This window comes from Carassius auratus, chromosome 24, assembly GCF_003368295.1.
Source record: "Carassius auratus strain Wakin chromosome 24, ASM336829v1, whole genome shotgun sequence".
Taxonomy (NCBI): Eukaryota; Metazoa; Chordata; class Actinopteri; order Cypriniformes; family Cyprinidae; genus Carassius; species Carassius auratus.
In genome coordinates, this window is record NC_039266.1 from 18,344,939 (window position 1) to 18,366,418 (window position 21,480).

General features: G+C 38.3%; 1 protein-coding gene across 6 annotated transcripts in view; it reads right to left on the minus strand.

The window, feature by feature from the left end:
- Positions 1 to 21,282, minus strand: part of ntng1a (netrin g1a) — an 84,812-nt gene extending 63,530 nt beyond the window's left edge. For 2 of the 6 annotated variants that reach the window (XM_026201413.1, XM_026201412.1), the window contains exons 1-2: positions 20,982 to 21,280; positions 11,018 to 11,727 (exon numbers count right to left, since the gene is read on the minus strand). In XM_026201413.1, coding sequence (XP_026057198.1) covers positions 11,018 to 11,263 — 246 coding nt within the window. In that variant the 5' untranslated portion in view covers positions 11,264 to 11,727; positions 20,982 to 21,280. Of the gene's footprint in view, positions 1 to 11,017; positions 11,728 to 18,693; positions 19,469 to 20,981 lie in introns of those variants that run through there. The other 4 variants (XM_026201410.1, XM_026201414.1, XM_026201408.1 and 1 more) reach the window with 3 other exon arrangements.
- Positions 21,283 to 21,480: the final 198 nt, after the last annotated feature.

The following is a 21,480-nucleotide window of genomic DNA, read 5'->3' on the forward strand; positions in this document are numbered from 1 at the left end:
GTTTGGAATGTGGATGTATTGAGGTGAACATATTATATTTTACCAAAAATATACTGAATTGCTTACCGTAATAAAAAAAAAAAAAAATATGCAGCATTTTTGCTGTCAACCCACATTAAGTATGTGTATATCTTTATTTTTTCATATACTTTAAAATTAAAATACATTTGCCATAACTGATAATGAAATTGGGGTGGCATTGGCTCAGTGGATAAGACACATGCCTTTGGTGTGAGAGACCCGGGTTTGAATCCACTGTGAGACACCAATGTGTCCCTGAGCAAGACACTTAACCCCTAGTTGCTCCAGAGGCGTGCAACCTCTGACATATATAGCAATTGTAAGTCGCTTTGGATAAAAGCCTCAGCTAAACGAATAAATTAAATTGTATATACAGTATTACATGTTCATTTATGAAAAATGTACAAAATACAGATATAAACCAGTGGATTTAATAAAACGCGTCTTGCATTTAATACTGTTTTGTCATTATTCTTGTGTTCTAGAATAGGACATCAATGTGTAAAAAAAAAAGTAAAAAAAAAAAAAGCAAATTAAATGAATGTCAAGACTTGACGCCAATTTAATGTCAAGTTTTGACATTGATTGATTTGCATTTTTGACCAATTCTTTGATGACTATGTTTGACGTCAATTTGATGTCTATTTGACATCAATTTCCCGCTGGGAATATGAATCTCCTCGGAGATAAGGTGTGTCACGCGTCAGGAGAATTCAAATTTATTTGAATTGTTTTATATTGTTTCTTGTATGAAAGAAGTCACCATGCCCCAGCAACAGCAGGACCAGAATCTCAAGATTACAAGCACGGACACGCTCCTCGGAGCATGCCCGGCAAGAGCGTAGAAGCACAATCAGCCCCCTTATTTTTCCTCGAGAGCCGACTGCACGAGCTACGCTCCCCATTAATGCTGCTCGTTATAATATTAGGTCATAATATTGCTTGTGTAACTGATGCTTGTGTAACTGATGATGCTAGCTCATTGACGCCCTCCGTATCAATCTCCTCAGAGAAAGACAGGCGGGCACGAAAGCAAAACCCGCGAGCACAGCCACTGCTCCGCCTCTGCAAAAGTAGGACCGGCACCACGAGAAACGCTCCCCCCTCAAAGAGAGCCTTTAGAGAGTGAAAAAAAGCAGTAACAAACGGTCGCATTGCGGGCCGCCAACTCCCTCGAGAGCTGATTCTGCGTGCTTCGCTCTCAAGCAGACAACACACTGCGTTTGTCCCTACCCAATATATTATCATGGGCATGGAAAACACACAGCCTGAACGCTGCCTGTTTTAGCCCAAAACTTCTCTTGACTGAGGTTTGATATAATGGAGCTTATCAGTGGACAAAAAACTCTAAAGAAGACTCACAAAACAAATAGCGACTGACACACACAGAGCTTTGCTAAATGACAAAAAGCTGACACGCGTTCCACCTCACGTGCTTTTATAGCATCCTGATCGCTACGTCACCCGTCTATGGCGTCACGCCCATTCATGAGACCGATTACACATATTATTCAGAGCTGGTCATGCTGAAGGGTGTTCCCATAGTATTTTCAGATAAAGCCCGAGTTCCTGAAGGCGAACTATGCATTGGTATGTCCAATGACTTAAATAGTTTGTAGAACTCTTCAATACAGTAGGTAATTTTTATAAATTATTTTTAATAAAGATTTTTTATTTTTATGTTTATTTATTTATTTATTTATTTATTTGGGGGGGGGGGGGACTATACATAGTATCAGAAAAATGGTATCTTCTTCATGAGACATGTGACTTTCAACCCATTACTTTTCTAGTTTGCTCCAGGACTGATTTAATGTATTTTTATATGAAAAATAAAATAAAAAACTTCAGTGTCTATAACTTTTATTCTTTTTGAGCATTATCAACTCTGGGTGATGAAAACTAAAGCCCAAAGGGTCTTATTTCCAAAGACACAAAAGTTGACACACTGACATAAGGAACTGTTACAATTTTAAGTTAAGTAGGGCATTTTCATGCGTGAGTCCCATAATGGGGGTCTGGTTAACAGGTTAAGAAATATAAAAAAAAAAAGTTTAAACAAAGGGGAGTGGAAAGGGTGAGGTTTAAAGGCCAGACATGCACTGGCTGCTGGCTGCTGGCTTGCAGACACTGCAGTCGATCCACCAATAGACTCAATTTACAGATTGGAGAGCCGCAATAAAGAGCTAAGAATCTCACTACAGGCAGCACTTCTGTAACAGCTCAGTGTCATGTTCATTTCTCTTCCTCTCCTCGCCTTCCCAAGAAACTGTAATTTTCTCCAGTTTTTTTTTTAATCAGGGACTCACTAATTAAATGAAAACTCTTGGGCCTCTCCTAATTTGGTCCTGGGACAGTCTCAGTAAATACTGATTTATATCAAAAAGTGTGTATGAAAGCTGCAGTCTCTTTAATTAAAGACTGAACCTGACTGTTCGTAAAAATGGATGGTAAAATGAATATCATAATAAACAATAATGTTCAAAATGTATATTTTAAAAATATATTATACCAGTATATACCATATACCATTATAATTATATGTATACCAGAATAAATATGTTTTTACAAAGTAATATGGTTAATATGCCCAACATAATATCTTCCAATCCAATCAGAATTTAGAGTCAGAAACATTATCCTGGAAGTTTTTTTTTTTTACTTCTTAAACATTTGTTAAGTGAATAAAATAAAGCAAGTGTCATAAATATTGGTGTGCAATTTTGTGCTCTTCTGCAGAGGTAACGTTGACCATAGACTACTAGCAATAAGCTCAGAAGCACATTAGCAATTCATCAAAAAAGCAAATGTCATTCTGCAGCAAATGTCTAGGGAAATATTTAGCATTTGATTCTCAGTTCTGATTGCATTGTTATTGATTTTGAATTTTCTCTGCACTGCTTGGGACAGACGTAACAGATCATTGCAGTTTTGAACTGTCAGTCAGTTGAGGCACTCTGTCTGGGGGCCAGTGAAGACAGCCAGAGTTTCTCTCTTTCTTCCTGTCTTCACACGGCTCTCAGAAAGTGAGATCCAGCCCTTGAGGCCTGCAAAGAGCCTCCTCAGCCCTTTTCTCATTGCCCGCAATCGCTTGAAAAGACAGCTTTTTTTTGTTGTTTTTTTTTTTCCTCTCCTTGAAAATGAATAGCCCTATTAATCCATCCTCCACTGACCATTCTGAAAAAGAGGGAAAACGAGAAAGATGGCTTGAATTGTATGTTTGTAAAGTTTATTTTTTCATACTCTTTTTTTTTTTTTATCAATCCCTTTCACATGAGACAAGAAATGTAGCTCTTTGTGGTCCATTGCCCATTTAATGAGATCAATTAATTTATCGATAAGGTCCTTCCTTTACTCAGCTCTTTCTGTCTGTCTCCAATTAGTAAATGGTTTGGCTTTGACATCTAGAAACCGCACATACTCATTAATATCTCTGTCCCTTCATGCATGCACAACAGGCATTTAATGTGGCTGGAACAGCAGATCTGGTCCTGTAAAACCCCATGATCCTGTGCAATGATACCAGCCTTTAAGGATCTAATTTAGCAGTGCCCAAAGCAATTCTTGTCCTCATACTGCACACAGGACGTTTCATTCAAGTGGGTAAATTATTATGGGTGTCTTAGCACGAGTCTATGTTTAATGTATGAGTAGATAGTAGTTTATTATCTGGCGCTTATTGAATCATTTCCATTTCGCAGTCTTTCCCGCTTTCGAATGCCAAACAGATTGTGAAAGTCACAATGTCTGCGTAGCCAACACGAGCATAATGGTGCTAGTAACACAGAGAGTGAGACAAGTACAACAACAAACATGGAAAGATATGATGGGCATGAGAAAGATATGATGGGCGTGAGAAAGAAAGAAAGAAAGAATGAAAGAAAGAAAGAAGGAGGAAGGAAGGGAGGGAGGGAAGGAAGATCTGTAGCCTAAAGGCAGAGACAGCAATTAAAAGTAAATGGATCCCAGGGCCCTGTTTCAGATAGGCTAACAGAATTCTGCCTATTCTTAGAAGCCATCCTCAGAGAAGGTTTGAGCTGAGAATTTTCCATGCGTGATGAACTGTGGAAACCAACAAAAGCCCCATTACCAGGAGAGGGATTTAGCCTCGTCTTGCATTAGAAAGAGAGAGAGAAAAGAAGCCCTTAGTCAAATGGAATACATTAAAGAAAATTCCCTGTGTCATAGAAATAAAAACTTGAAGCCAAATGACGGTGCTCTCATTATCTACAAGCCAAGAGCTCTAGTGGGACATATTCACAGAGCAAATTACAGACCAGAGAAAAAGATTTTCCAATATTCTAATGTGCAATTTGACGGTGACTCAGAAATGTTTGCGTTAATTTAAGGTTATGATATTCGAGTTGAGCCGCATTTGCTAGTTATCTTTTTTGTGCCATTCTGTGAGGGTAAATGTCAGGATAAATGTTTATATTAATATCATTTTAGCTTAAGCCGTCTGTACTTCTTCTAACCTTTACAAGAGAAAGATAAGATGGTACACTATCTGCGTATGTGTATGTGTGATGTACAGAGCTTTATTGTATAATATATTGGGAAATTTCCAATGGCTGGTTCTGCTGTCCTCTCCATTCTACTCATATTTCCACATAAAAAAGTGATGAAAAGTTGTCAGAGTGCATTATGGGATACCAGCATTGGGAAAATACATTCTTATCTTCTTGTAGCAGCCAGTATGTACTTAATCCATGTCCTGATAGAGTTAAGATAGAACAAGAAGCTTCTACGGTAAGTAATACTACTTCCTGTTACTGCGGGAACCATATCACCTTGGTGAATATATTCAAAAAGGGTGAACAACTAACAGATTTGTGTGTGTTTTGTCAAAGTCCAAACTGCTGCCCATCCTATCAGGGCATTTTATTCTGAAAGACTTTGCACACAGATTACAAATATTCATTTGCTGGCCACTCTGATGTCTTGCATGTAAATTTGTGCATGTTCACCCATTTAGTTAGACTGTAATTTGCTGATGTTTTAGTAAATTTGAGAAAAACAGCAGCAATGCACAAAAAAAAATTAAAAAAGATTAAAGACTCACACTGATGAGGGAGAGAGCCCGTCTGTCAGTCCGCATTCATTCTGTGGCCGGGAAACACTACTGTCAGGCTGATTATGGCTGCGTCTCATTTCGGAGGCTGCATCCTCCGGAAGTTGCATTTGAAGGCAGCATATATCATTAAGGATGTCTTATTTAAGAAAAGTAACCATATTAAAATTGGCTAATATTCTTTGTGATATTTAAAATACTATAATTATTTTTTTACTTTGCAATTTAACGGTTACTTTCCTTAAATAAGTCTTCCCAGATGACGTATGCAGCCTTACAATGCGACCTCCGGAGGACGCATCCTCCAAAATGAGACACAGCTGAATAAAATAATTAATTAAATATAACTGAATTAGTTATATCTAATTTGCCATTTACATTACATTCTTCTTATTAGCCTATTAGGCCTATTATTATTAAGATACTTTTATTATTAAATTAATATTACAATTAATTTACATTAATTAATGCAGCATCAGATGCCAAAATCTCTGTCAGTGTTTACTTTCACTTTCTAGTGAATCAACATAGATTAAGATGTTTACTGCATAACTCTTATGCAAAGTTTGCACATTGCTTGTGTGATATCGATTGGCTTGCTTTCCTGGTTTTTTAAACAAATATTTACATAAAATATTGCGAATATATCTAGTCACCCAACCCACCCACCCTTGAGTTTGTGTCTGGGGGCTGTGGATTTACACTATGCCACTGGACTCTGTCTGTTAGTTAGCCTACTGCCCGCTCATTTTTGCCCAGACCCACCCAAAAATAAAATTCTGGCTATGCCACTTTTTGCTCTTAACAGACCTGCAGTTTTGTATCCCTAGTGCAGTGTCCGATCTCAGAGCATATAAGCCCTGCCTGCATGAGGCATGCCACGTCTGGCTTGTGCTGTCCTGTAGTTTATTAAAGGTTTATTCAATCTGAACATGTCACGTGTCCACATTGCATCAAAATGTGACACTGCACTCCCTTGGGTCCACACCAACATGCCCACCAAGGGAGAAATTGATAGAATGAATGGTTCTCGACATAATAAAAATGCAAACAGACAGACAGACACACAGAGATCCCTGCCTTTATTAGAGAGAAGAATATGTTCAGCCCCTTTCGTTCGAAGCTTTGAATATTTGGTGTGTATTACTACCAAAGCTTCGAAGATAAAAAAAAAATGGTATTCGGACCAGCCCTAACTATTACATGACAAGTTGTGAGCTGGTGCAACAGTAGATAATGCTTCAGGTCACAGCATTAAAATGTATAAGCATTCTATTTATAGACCAGTGTCAATATGAATGCAAAGACAGTCTCAAAACCTTATGCAACAGCACAGCCACTGACGCACAAAGCAAAGCAGCTAATAAAGCATAATACCATTTACTCTGCCCTTCTGAAAGTATCTTTTTGTTCCAACAACTGTTTGTAGACCAAAAATATAATTTCCACACTTCAGCCTTGATCGTGGGTTTCCCTGTAATCCATTTTCTAACCTAAAACCCCAGAATTTTTAAGGCCATTTTCTCTTCTGGGACAGGCAAAGGGATGGGTCAGAACACACAGACATACAGTCATTCTGAAGGCCCACCGGAGCAAGCAGAGGTTAAGTGCCTTGCTCGAGGCCTCGGAAAAGGGGGAGACCCTTCAGTAGTATTCGAATCCAGCTGTTTTCATTCATGATGCTAAGCCACCAAACAGCTGGCAGTGCACAGACATGGACAGTTATGATTCAACCCTTACAATCAATGCTACACAAATGTAGTGATAGAAGAGAAAAAAAAGTCATAAACCTGAACAAAAGTCTAAAATCAAGAATATGGTGAAGAATATAACACAAAATATGTTTCTGCTGGACTTCCAAAGAGCTGAACTGTCAAAGCATTCTTTTATTGTCTCAAATCTTACATTTCTATTCTAGAGGGTTGTACTTATGTCTGACTAAGATTGATAATTCCATCAGATTTGTTCACCTTTTGCTCTTATACAGAGCAGACACTTCATTGAGATTGATTTCTATCAGCTCTTCAACTCGGCTAAAAAGAAAACAAATAAATATATCAATCACATTGCACAGTTCAGATGTTTAACAGCTCTATAGAAAAGTAATTAGTTTTCCAATAGTGTTAAAATGCAAATATTTGCCTCAGTCCATTCATGAAAGTCAGCACTTTTGAAAAGCTGCTTTGTGGCTGGTTTTGTGCAATCTCTCAGCATGAATTCGGCATGAATAAACTATTTGATTAAAGTCGAATGTCACCATTTGTCTGAGACTACACTGTATTGGCAGGAGCCTTTTCCCCTCGGCTTTCATCGAGACGCACATTTAAATATGAGAGGAGGCATATTGTAGCTGACAGCACACTCAAATCTCACTGAAATGTCAATGCTAAGCCACTTGAGGAATGGCACCGCTCTGAGAGAAGGCTGATGAACCAAAATGTCTTCCATCAATCCCTGAGCTCTACAATATCACGCAGAAATATGCAGGAAAAGGTCAGAATTATATATCAAAACATAAATAAAGCGGTGTCACTTTATAGAATAATGAAAGCTTGAGTAATGCTGCAATGGGACAATCTTCAGCTGAAAGCCATTATGATTTTTTAACCACAATCTAGTTTTCTTTCTGTAACTGTGTAATTGTTTCATTTTCCTTATTTAAAACAGCTCTCTGTCATTCAGTTCTTCTTTCTAGGATGTATAATATCACACGATGAAAGGAGAGGTCTTCTGAGGCTGTTGCATTAGTGAGGAGTGTTTCTCTCTGAATTGTGTCAGGTCATAAACTGTTTGAATTATATCTAACTGTAAATCTGTAAACCATTGCCAAATTTGTTTCAATGTTCTTTTATAGTGATGCATGAGGTCTTCTTTTTTTTTTTATATATACTAGGGATGTCCCCTAATAATCAACTTATCGTTAGTCGACCAGAAGAAGCTTGGTCGAAAAAAATTGTATTAGTCACAGAAAATAAAAAGAATAATCACAGGCGAAGTCACGCAGTCCTGACTAGCAGATTGTTAACGGCTTGTCTATGGTAACACAGTACATCGGGCAGGACATCCAAACGCTCGCCTATCATTCATCGACTTCAAAATGGCTTATCTGAAATATGTAAGTATTAGCAATTTTACATGGCCGCTCAATCTAATGTTAATCTACAGAAACGTGCCCTGTTCAAGTGTCTGTGTTGAGTGTGGAAGCTGAACATCATCGCTAACTGCAAGACAGATGTAGGTGCCCGTGCGCTCACTTCCTCTTAAAATACTCCCAAATTTTTGGTCATACAGATAAATGCAATGTATCTTTCAAATCTGTAAAGACTACATTTATTTGTGTGATCAATTAAGGGCTAACTATAATGATTTAAATGGTTTATTAATAAATGTGTGATAGTCGGCTAATGCTTCAAATGAACGACTTGAATGAGTTAACCAGGAGAATCTTAAGTTGAGCACAACCCTATTTTTTCCTCTAACTGGCTACATTGAGAGCTAGAGAGTTCAAATCCAATATCGAGGGGCAAGTGTGGAAAGAAAATTCAGAGCATGATGAGTGTGAACATGGAGAAAATTGGGAAGCAAGGTGATAGAAATGGCTGATAGCAGTGACCAGGCTGGAGCCGTTTGATTTAAGGCTAAAGATAGTGGTGGCACAGACCAAAGCAGCATTTTAGGCAGGTCTTAAATTTATTCTAGCAATTACTGGCAGGCAGCGAAGAGACCTGGGCAGAAGTGTAACATGAGAGAATTTCTAGAGGTTAAATATGAGGGCAATGGTCTGGATACGCCAAAAGCTTAAGGTGGTGAGTATTTATTATGAAATGCTAGAGAGATTTTCTTAAAAATGTTGAGATGTTGAGAAAGAGAATGAGACATACAGATTGTATGAGTTGTTCTGGTGTAAACTGAGTACAAAGCACCTCCCACTAGTGATCCCACTAGCACAATGTGTGGTATACGTCCTCAACTGACTTGCCATGACATGTTATCCAAGTCTATCCAAGTCTTTTTTGCATTAGCTCCACAATTTTAGACAACAAAAGCAGAAAACATTCAGAGACAAATAGCACTGTCTACAGCACAGATTCCGCTTAAAGAGCGTCTGAGCAGACGTTTTTATGTGGTTTAGGGCATGAGGGTCAAGTTTTTGCCATAGAGAAGGTCATCACCCATAGCAGTATAAAAGCTTTTCACAAATGGATCTGTCCAGCTTTCTGCACTTCAGATTGCAGGGTAAAGCATCGGTCTCTCCAGTGCTTGGATTTTTTTCAGCCCGGAGCAGGTTCGCTGTCTGCCTGCGATGGCTGTTACAGGTCTAATCAGAGGAAACAGCCTATACTAGCCTCAGAGAGGGAGAGAGAGAAGCCCATGGCCAGCCTGAGTAGAAATCAATTACGGAGGATTGAGCTCTTGTATAAAGAACACTAATGGCAATAGCCGGAAATAAAAGAATGATTACAGACATCATAAAAACTGTTATTGGCATAATCGGTATATCTATGTAATGTCTGCTGCCAATTTATGGCTAACAGCTCAGAAATTGATCAGCCTCGATGCACTGGCAGAAAACCGAGTGGGTTTCAAGGCTGGACAATGGCAATTTATGTTGCTTGACAACAAGGGGGCCTGATCACCTAGAGATACCAGAAAATGATTCACATTAAATATTTTGTGTAAACTTGGCCTAAGAATCTACTCAACTGTTAAAACAGGTTTGTCACACCTAGGAACTATATTTCTATTATAACTGCCACAGACATTTTATAAGTACAAAGTAATATTGGGGCCAGGGATGAAGGAAGGCATGACCACAGTGAATGCTGTTTTTCAGTCATCTGTTATTGCAATAATAACTGACTGGTGTGCTGGGGTGAAATTATGTGTCATTTTTTTTTTTCCTTCGGGCCCTTGGGAAACCAGAGAGCCAAGCTATATTGTGACAGTGACCCTCCAAAATGGATAACAGCCCTTGCTCTAACCTTGAGAATCTATCAGAGAGAGTCAGCATTTTCAAAAGTGCCTCCCAGATATGGCTCTGAATAATGTATCCTATGAATAAAACACATTAGCGACAAAACATACTGAATAATTCACTTTTCACTCCCTGCAAGCCAGATATTAGGTCCTCTGTCACTCAGCGGACTCTCATTGGACTGTCCCACAACACTCGTTATTTTCACCTCTTAAATACTGTAAACAGAATCTCACACGCTCTCTGAACATGTAGTAAAACTTCAGCTAATGCGCATAAGAGCCACATACAGACAAGCAAATGTAACACTGATAACCACTAACTAACCTCTAATACTGAAGGCCAGCTGTGAGTTTCAAAGAAACGCGTGTAAAGGCACAAATGATTTTTCTAATTAAAAACACAGACTTGCCCATAAAAGATGTACAGCTCACCTCCTCAAAAGAAAGACATATTTTTAAGTGCGCCTTTCATCCATCTTCCTCTCTCTCTTCTTCTACCTCTAACTCTTTTCTAGTTCTCATTTTCAATACTAATGACAGACGGCATTTTGTCCACAAAGACCTAATGAAGGCTTTCACCACAGCCGAAACGAGAAAATTAACCATATAAACCATATAAGTGGACACCATTTACACGGACACAAATGTGACGTTAACTGAGGTTTCAGCTGCACCACTCCTTATTAGCAGTTCTAATGGCGTAAATGAATGAAAATTACTTTGTCAGTTATTTGTAAGCGTCTTCATTGATATCGGTTGTAGATTACGCAGATCCATCCCACATTCTCAAAACTGTTTAACCTCAGTTATAGTCTGCATGCCATTCAGCACCATGAATGTATTTGCATTAATCAAATGTAAAGCACATTACAAATGATATGAAATAAGATGAAGCCACAACAAGTAGTTAATACACTGTGGTCGAAATTATAAGATTAATTCACTCACCAGGGTGCAGTAGGTCTCTGGTGGGTCTCCACAAGTGATGTTGGGTGGGTCAAGAAACACTTTTAGGTACTTGGTCATGTCCGCGGCTTCGGGCTGACAGGCCATGTAATACCAGGTCGGGCCTTCATCCGTGTAGCCATGTGACTTGCACAAGTCGTAGTGTCCCCAGGTTGTGGGATAGTGCTGTGTGGCCACACAAACAGTCAGCCATGATGCCTGCAGTGTCAAGAGCAGTGGGAAACGCATGGCTGTTTCCTTTATTTGGGCCGCCCCTCTAATAGACTATTCACTGTGATGTAAAGTATCCTCCTGCTCCCTTCCTCTCAAAGATTCATGAGAGAAGGAGAGATAGAGAAAGAGGGAACGTAGAGGAGGATCTGGGTCTGGTTTACAAAATAATCCAACTTTTGCTGAACGTGGGACAGAAGAGGGGCAGCAGCATACCAGCTTCGCTTTGGACACTGAAAGTTCGTCAAGGATGATGCTTCTATCTCCACCTCTGGTCTTTATTGTGTCCGCTGGGAAGGGGCAAGGTCGGGGTGCCAGCAGAGATGAGAGAAGTGGAGGGAGAGAAAACGAAGTGATCGGTCGGGCTGGAGAGAGAGCAAGGCTTCTGACACTGATGAATCGACTCTCTGGCTGGATGTTGACTGACGGCCGTCTCAGCTTTGCCTTCTGTCAATCATCCTCTATTGCTTGGCATCTGCACTCTGCACAGAAAAATGAGAGAGGTGATGGTGAATATCACTTAGGGGATAGAGTTTGACAGCAAAGGGAAATTAGCACTCCGACTCCTATGAGGTGGTGCCAGTCAGGTGTCTGGTGTGCGTCATGAGAAATATCGGATATCTAAAAGGCCATCAAAGAAAACGTGATCTTGAGAGCTTTCGTGCATTCACTTCTAGCATTACCCATACTCCCCTGCAGACCCGTTCTCTTCCACTGTAGCTACACTCAAAATGCTCTTTTGATACTGAATATAGACTGACAGCTACATGTAACACTAAATGAAATTAGAGGACGTAGAGGGTTCAGGTCAGAATTCAGAGAATAAGTGCAAAGCTGATGATTGCTTGGATGCCTTTTGTATGGGAATTGATGAAATTGTGAATAGAAAGCAAGCTCACAAGGTTACTCTCACAAAAGTTACTATAGAAACACGCTATCTGCTGCTCAGCAGCAAGCTGAAGTCACTTTGGAGCCCCTAAAGGAGGCCTGTAAACTGCTTCTCTAAGGAGATAATAATGTGAAACGCACAACATTTAATGCTTTTTCCTGTTATTCTAAATATTTCACAGCATGCGCTGCACATAGAAACCTCCACCACTGATGCTTGACTGAATGTTTAAACACATAATTAGAGAAGGGTTGATCTGAACTTGAAAACACCCCTACTGTATTAGATTGAAATTATTACGTCAGCAAGTAACCTTTGTAGCTTAACATTTATATTTAGGTGGAGATGAAGATGCTTTTTAGCTAAAGCTGACATTATTTATGGATTCCTATGGTCACACATTTCTTTTATCTTCACTTTCATGATTCTACTGTAATGAACACATATTTCAACTGAGTTCATCCAGAATCATCAACTCATTCTCTGGGGTCTTTGAATGTTAGGTCTGAAAATACAAAGCTGCAACAAGTAATGACATTTGCAGAAAAAAACTCTTATAAAAAATCTGTTGTGCTTTAGAACAGTAAAATGTTTAAATTTGTTTTATTTAGTTTGATACTAATACTACAGTAAACTGCATAGTTTACACTGATTATGCTCAATAAGCTGACAAAAATAATTCTAAACAACTTACGTTTTAACATCAGATCAACTCCTAGAATGCTGTATGTTGTCCACACTTTTCTTTGCATATAAAAACAGTTAAGCTAATGCATAGTTCTATTCACATCAGGTTTTCAACAACAAGGTCTTTACCAAAATGAAGAAACGTGAAATTGTTAGCATTCCCCTTTCATTCCAATGACTTTGTCTTCCAAAACTGAATTGTAAGCTCTGTCCTCCAAAACAAAAAGTACTTTGGCAATATTACAGGAAAAAAAAAAAAAAAGTTATTTTGCCAGAATATAAGGTTATTGAACGGTCATCAATGAAAATATAGATTTATTGATTTAAATGCAATTTAAAAACATTGTTTAGCCCATTGCTGACAGTTATCAGTGCTTTGTTGTACATTTAAATGTGCTCACTGTCACAACATCAAAATATATTTTTTTTCAGATGATCTGTATACCCATCATGTAATGTGTATGAAATATCCAATATCAGTTGTTTGTTAGATTCATTCAGTGAGTAACCCTTTGGCTGTCTGCTAAGAGCAATCAATACGGAGCAGTTAGAGTTGTCCACTTACGTTTTGCAAAACCGCAGTTTCTGCACAGCACAGCTACAAAATGAAGAGAGAGCAAAGGTTGCCAGTTCCCCCTGATGGAGGCTGGCAGGGGATAATTGACGACAACCTACCAAACGTTCTCAAAGAGGGGGCCAGGAGCATTTTAGTGCTTGTTAATCAGTCTGTCCAGTCAATACAGATGCTGACCCCACACTCATCCCGTCACCAGTCCAACATTGATCAATTAACCTTGTGAGCCCCAAACGAGGTGGGGCAGGGAGTCAGATCACAGCGCAGTCCCGCAGCAGATCTCCTTCAGACGGGAGCTCTTTTCTCACCAGAGCAAAGCTCATGCAAATTGTAGTGCAGAAAGGATCATTTGCACAATTGCTGTCACTGTAATATCACAGAACAGGGAGTTGAGTGTGGTCCTCTGTAATAGAGCATAATCTCCAATTAGAAAAACATGGAGCATGAAATCTCATTCTGACTGTTGACCAAAGCTGCCTAAATAAAAGGGCGTTTGGTGCCAGTGGATGAAAGAGTTCATCATAACTGAAATATTTTAGGATCAGAGATATACTTAAAATTTGAAAAGCACAGATTAGTCATATTAGCTGTAATGAAAGACAGACCAAAACCATGCCTTCAAAATATGCATTAGGGAGAATAAAAGAAAACACAACACTGAATGAAAGAACATCAATCAGCCTATTTATTTCACTGCTTAACTTAGACATTTAACCTACGGATTAATCCAAATTAATACAAGCAGAATTGGAAAAGGTCAGTTTTTTATGAATCCTATAGTATGGCCATGTCCTATTAAAACTCATCAAATCCATCAAAGTAACCGTTATCCAGAACTATGGATGGAGGGCATGATTAGATCCTCCAGATTTAATAAGGACAGAGTGAGGAGACAGGGCAGGACAGAAGGAGACAGCAGGAGAGATAAAAAGAGTAGGTGGGATACACCTCTTAACAGCTGTAATGTTGAGGGCGGGGGACAAAAAATGTAGAAACTCTTGGCATGCAGCTCTCGATGGCACGAAATTCATACGAGACACTGAGGAAGGGAATGGAGAGAGAAAGACGAGGGACGAGGGAGGAAAAGAGGACAGTGTAATGAGCCATTAGAGATACAGGGAGGATAAGTGTCTAGGGCACATTAAAGATCACACAAGCCCGCTTGTTATCACTTTCCATGATCCATATACGAGTCCTCTTAATTATTCTGCGCTGCCTCCGGTGATGTGGCTGGCACAGAGCGCAGGATGCATTATGACACAGAGCGGGGTGATTTGAGGCAGGTCACCTCATCTAACATCTATTTTGTTAAACACGGGACCCTGATGAAGGGATTCACAAACAATCTCATCGTTTAATCCCACTATTACAGGGAAGTTAAATGCATCATCTGCTGGGGGCCTAGTTTAGCATGCAGGGAAAAGAATAAGCATAGTTATATGGTAATTTTTATGAGTACTGTGGAAAGCAATCAATCAGTCTGTCTGTCTATTTATCTACGTAGCAGTGAAAACAAGCAAATCAGCAACAATATAGGTGCTATTTGGTAATTTAAAATGAATTGTTTTATTAATCATTAACATTGATTTTAGCTGTTCCAACAGATAGAATATGATAATCATGATGATAAAATATATAACATATACAAATATTAGGTAACACTTTTTATGAAGCCTGTACTTATAATACATTATAAGGGTATTCTTAAGACATTATAATGAATGCATGTAAAAATTAAAAACTTAATATATGTTAAGTTTAAGAGTATGATTATTTATAACACACAATGAACACCATATTAAATCTACTTTATGTACAGCATAATGGACTGTATCATATCTTGACATTATTTAAGATCTGATGCACAGTATCTTACTACAGCTTGAGAGTGGTTAGATGTTGAGTGTTATTTGAATATTTCCTGTGGAGCTAATGTTAATTCATTGATGTGAGCTTAATACTCCAACTGACAAACAATGCAATGTTTTATAGGGTTATATTTTATTTTGATGGTCCCCTTAATCAATCGACTGTAAGCAATTTTGCAACTGAATGCCAACTAACTCTCATTAGAGTATTAGTTATTAGTAAGGTCGAGAATGGTAGAATCTAGTATGGTAGAATAAGCTTATGTACTTGCAAATACTCATTTCAGTTTATCTGTTGATGTACCATTAAAATAAAGTGTTAGCATATATTTACAGTAGCAGACATACTAATACTCTAATGACTAGTGGCTAGTTGACATGTAGTTGCAGAGTTACTTATCAACAGCTGTCTAAAGGGATACCATCAAAATAATCAAACTGACATTACAATAAAAACAGTTCAAAGCAAATGTGTCATAATACACATTCATCTGATCTGATATCTGATCTTATGGCTGTTTGGGAGAAAAAAAAACAAATGTTATTATTATTATTATTATTATTATTATTATTATTATTATTATTATTATTACTACTTACACGTGGTCCTTGACCGGATAGCATAAGACAAAACGGCAAGATTCTTATAACACATTATAACTATGAGGAATAGAATCAATTTTAGAAGTGGATGCAACATTCATTGTGTTCTAAATCATCATACTCTTAAAAGCTATAACCAGAAATAAGTAATTATTATAATATATTAAAACTGTTCTTTTGACTATTCATGAGATGTTACAACATATTATACGTTTTTTAATATGCATTATGCATTCATTATAGTTACTTAAGAATGTCCTTATAATGTATTATAAATATGGGCTTCATAGAAGATACCAATTATTAATTTGCAAACCTAGAAATAGTCTAAGTGTGTGTAGCATTCCACTGCCATTTTGAGACTTTTTTTTTACACTTTACTATTCAGAATTGTCTCTTATCATCTTGTTACTGAAATGCTTACATTCATTTTCTATTCTGTAATATATATACACATGCAATATATATATTATAGAATATAAATATGCATTTAAGAACGAGAGCTTTACCAGTAAGCCACATGCTAATATTTTATTTAAACCAATAAAAAGTTTACAGATTTCACATGACCTTTACAGGTCTATGGATAGTGGATCAGTTTTCCTCATCCACTTTATGCTGTGAATCACATCCTTCCCTTTCTTGGTGTCCACTTCGATCTTGTCCCCTGGGCTGCTGAAGCAAAACGTCATGTCTAAACCTCACAGGTGCTTCAGCCCCACCATCTTCTATCCCAAAATCCTTTTTCCGGTCGCCACATTTCTCTCTTTGTCATTCACGTCTCAGGCTATGATAGAGAGGGAGGTGCAGTGCTCGATGAGATCTGCGCTCTTGGGATTTCAGCGCACGCCTGCACAGGATCAGTGATTCTACCATAAACAGCCTGCCAATATGACAGGTCTCATAAATAAACATTGAGTGCAGCAGGGAGTGAGTATGTTTTCCCTAAACATGACAGCCCAACACATACACCCACAGAGTCTGATGATCTCTGCTCTAATCCAGACTTATCCACAGCACTACCATCCACTCCTCCATGTCACCTCTTCTAATATTCAGGTGCAAAAACTTTCTTTTATCATAATGTGTGGCAATTGCAAGCAGAAGATGGCTGCTTGTGACTCAGCCTGTCAGTAGGAGGAAAAATCAAAGCACAGGTTTGTCTACACTCCATGAGTGCTACTGAACCTGGCAGACCTCCTATCCCATAATGCAATCTGATTGTCTGCAGTAGACAGGTCCCTGGCCTCGGAAGAAAGGGATCTCCCTAAGCGCAGCTGCTAAGCCGAGCTTGACTTCTCCCTCGCTTGCTCTTCATTCTCTTTTTCTTTCTCTCCTCTGCATGTTCTGCCACTTTCTGTTCATGTGTGAAGGCACAGTCCACTTGACAGGGCGACTCTCAACTCTAGCAATGCCATTTGTGTCGTGCAGCTTAGCTTCAGGGGTTTGTTTCTCAATCTCCACTCACAAAGGCCCCTATAAGGCTTGTGTTGTCACAGACCTTTCCCCTACAATCCCCACTCCGCTCAAGACATCACCCTCCACTGCCAAGCGCACACTTTGCTGCGACATTGGAACATGTTATGCATTATTAAATATACTTTTCCTAAAAGGCTGCTGTGGCATTCAGTTTTCGTCGCGATATGTCAGACTGCTCAAAATATCCCACTGGAGAACGAAGCTTGAAATCATTATCTTGGGATGTTGAGAATAATTTTGCACTGAACAGAAAGCTCACAGCTCAAGTCCATGCTATTATTTTTTCTTTCCTGCTACTTTCATGATTGCTGCTAAATCTCAGATATAATGTCATAAACCTCTGATGATGATTGATACTTACAATTTCCCACTCACCATATGAATATTGTGTGAGAAAAAAAGACTCAAACAAAACATCTACCCTATGGTAATGACAAATGGCACTGATTATTCTCAAAAGTTTCATGCAATCATCTATTCTAGTATCTTTCTATCTATCCTTTGTAGATGTTTTTATTTTTTTTATTTTTTTTTATGAACAACATTTTAGATTATTAATGCATAATGGCTGTAAATGTATAAAAGCTGCATGCATATATAAAAATATAGAAATTAGACTAAACTTTAAGTATTTATTGTCAACTTGTTCAGATCAAATCTGTTTAATATAATTTCAAACAAGCAACCTGAGTTGCACACACACTCTGTCGAGAGAGAGAGAGAGAGAGAGACCTTATGAGGAAACAAAGAAATACAAAAACCAACCAAAGTCTATAATTATTAATTCAGTTTGATGTTTGCAGTAAACTTGCATGCGAAATTGAAATTACACTAATATTACTCCAGCAGCATTTGTTAAACACTATTTAAAGCAGCTACTGAGTAAATTAATTCTCAGAGAGTTTGTTTTAAAATTCTATTCAACAAAATGGCCTACTTTGATGGATTTAAACAAATTAGAGAATATCAGGTAAGAGTTAATCGTGCGTGAAAGCAACCTGGACATAGAAAGACAAGGGGATTATTGCCGCAAGGGGGCGCTTCCATTCGCATTCTCTCATAGGAAAGTCCACTCTCCAAGGTGCTGAATTCATATTCGATTCGCATTAATTTTCTACTGGCATATTACAAATACGCATTCCAGGTATTTTTCCATGTGTCGGTGTCCTATTAAAGAGGCTCAGCACTAGGCAATAAACCACACAGCATTGTGAATGAATTTGGCTAAGGAAAGTTAAAGCTGCAGCGAAATCATATAACTAGATTCCATTAGTAAATTATCAACTAACGTATGGCGCACACATTCACACAAACCAACCGAAACTTAAAAAGGAAACGGAATACTCACGTTAATGAGATTCACTCTCGATGTGAAGGGTCCCGCGGAGGGCTGGGTGTTCAACAAGTCATGAATGACCACAGAGGATCCTCTTAAAGACGGCTTGTTAATCTTAATGTGATGAGTTCGGGGGAAAAACGGAATCCCCACCACCTCCACCCGAACTAGACGGGCTGACTAAACACAGCGATTGAAAGGGGTCTCGCGGCACGTCAATCTTTTCTTAAGTCGCGTGCCACATTTCTCTAGTGCAAGACGTTACCAAAGCGGAAATTTCTGAGGTAACGTTAAACTTCAAAGGAAATGTTTTCAGTGGCACCAAAATGAGTATAAATTCAGCCTCTGCGTGTGTCCCAAACAGTTTAAACTCATAAATCCCACAATTTACCCTCCTTCATCGTGTTTTCTTATGTGAGTCTCATAACAATCGCCTCAGAGCCAGTAACCGTCCTCACTAAACTTTAAATAGCGAAGGGTCCGTTCTTCCTAATGGCTTTTTTTCGATAGCCCTAAATCCAAAAAAACAAGAGACTCCCTTCTTGTTTGCAGGGATAACGACCAACGTTATTTTTGCAATATTTTCACAATTTCCTCGACGTTTTAGACATGAGCGAGATACGAATCGCACCAATTAGACTCGCGCGCAACGATATAATCCTCACGCGTATATACCGCGAGTGTTCGGCGGGAAATGATGGCTGGCGAAGATTACGCACTTGGACACTCCACGCACACTCTTTGCTTTTACACATCCACTCAACCCTCACTGTTTTCTGCTCATCCTCTCCCCCCCTCTCTCTCTCGCTTCCAGCAGTTTAAAACTCAGATGGGACTTCAGCAAAGACACAAACGGGACAGAAAACAGTCCTTCTTTTTGTATTCTAACAAATGGTGGGGGAGATGGGTTACCAATAGTTGATAATTTCTCTCTGATGTAAGGATCTCTTCATTGTAAATACTTAGTAGGATATGCCATCCACAGGGTCCTAAAGGTAGCATTTACTTAAAACATATATTGGAGCTTCTATTTAGGGTGATGGTCAATATAATGCATTATCTAGATTCAACAAGAATATCATGCTGATACATCAATTATAGCTGCATTTTTTTTTTCCATAAAAAAACGTCTGATGTATAATTTCACATAATAAATTTCCCTAATACAATGAATTATATCAACTAACTAAAATGATCAATATTAATATTAGTAATAATATTTAAAAAATTAAAAGTAATTTATTTACTTAAATGACTATATTTACTAAGAAAAAAGTTTCAAATCAAATCATTTAACACAAATCAGATCATCTCACATATCAGAAATAAATGTAAAAATACCTTTATAGTTATACTGAGAGGAGCATGGCTTGGAAATGTTGTACATTTTAGCTATCAAAGTGACCGGGCAATGTCTACAAAACAGAATAAAGTCACATAAATTAACTGTTAGAAACAATAAAGCAAAGCCATCACTGTTTGGAAAAGTTAAAGTGACTTTGATGCATTGCAAAAACACAAATTATTTTCAGGATAATGTTCCAGCCTATAAACAAGTGTACAAAGCCAAAGTGTGTCTTGTTTTTTTTTTTTTTTTTTTTTTTTTTTTGCAAGCAACAGCTTAATTTCCACCAGTAGCTAAGTTCATGTATCCTATCGGTATGCCATAAATTAATGACACTTAAAATATGGAAAGTATAATATTTATGAAGATACCAATACCATGAAGTGTGAATACTTCATAAACTAGGGTTACAACTCAACTGGTTCGTTACTGAGCAGTGAGGGCTAAATACATATAAAGAAAGAGCTAGTGATAATCATTCATCTCATAAAGAGGCAAGGAGTTCAAGATCTGCTCATTTATGTAATTGCTGTCAGAAATCCTTTTTATGGAGAACCAATAAACTAGAATAGTGCGTGACATCCTACACTCAAAGCATACTAGAGATTAAAGTAAAGAAACATTATTTTTTTTTGCATCTTACAAAAATAGTTTTACACCAGCAAGGTCCATTGCCAAAGCCATAAACAAAAAGAGACACATGTGCGCAAAAGCGCATGGTAGATTTTACGCACTGCAGGCGAAAGATAATAAACCACCCATTTAGAAAAATAAATAAATAAAACATAGCAGTTTCGTAGATCATAACACTAGTATTAGATTAGCGTATCAGATAAGCTATATTCAAATAATGCTTCAAGAAACCCGGCAAATACCTAACGCACATCAAAAGTTTGGGCGAGACGCACACATTAACCACGCATGCATTGAGATATAAAGTCCTCAGTGATCTCACCTTCACTCGAAAGCTTCACTCTATAGCGTCAATCCCGAACGGTGCGATGAGATCTCATGTTGCACACAGATATTGGACGGGTTTCAATCGGGACATCTTGGAGACGCGCAGGTGCGGAGCTGAACTCAGAGGCGACCACTCCTGTCCTCGGCTCCGGTAGAATGGTGGTCTAATCGAAGGCATAAATGGCACTTCAGCCAGTCAAACAACTCAGCAAATAAATGCGACGGCGGAGAAACACTTTTCCGGCTTAGTGCTAGGTTTTGGTGAAACCTTATTTCCTCGGGGTGGATGTGACAGATGAGATGCCTTGGGAAGGTGGGATTATATTCAACATGTGGTGGATAGTCGTGGGTGTAAAATAGTGATATATATATATATATATATAACTTCACGGAAAAAAAATACATTAAGCACAGGTTGCTTATATACATATATATATAAAATACTGTCAAAAGTGTCCAAAGTTATTTTAACTTTTTTTTATTTATTATAAAAT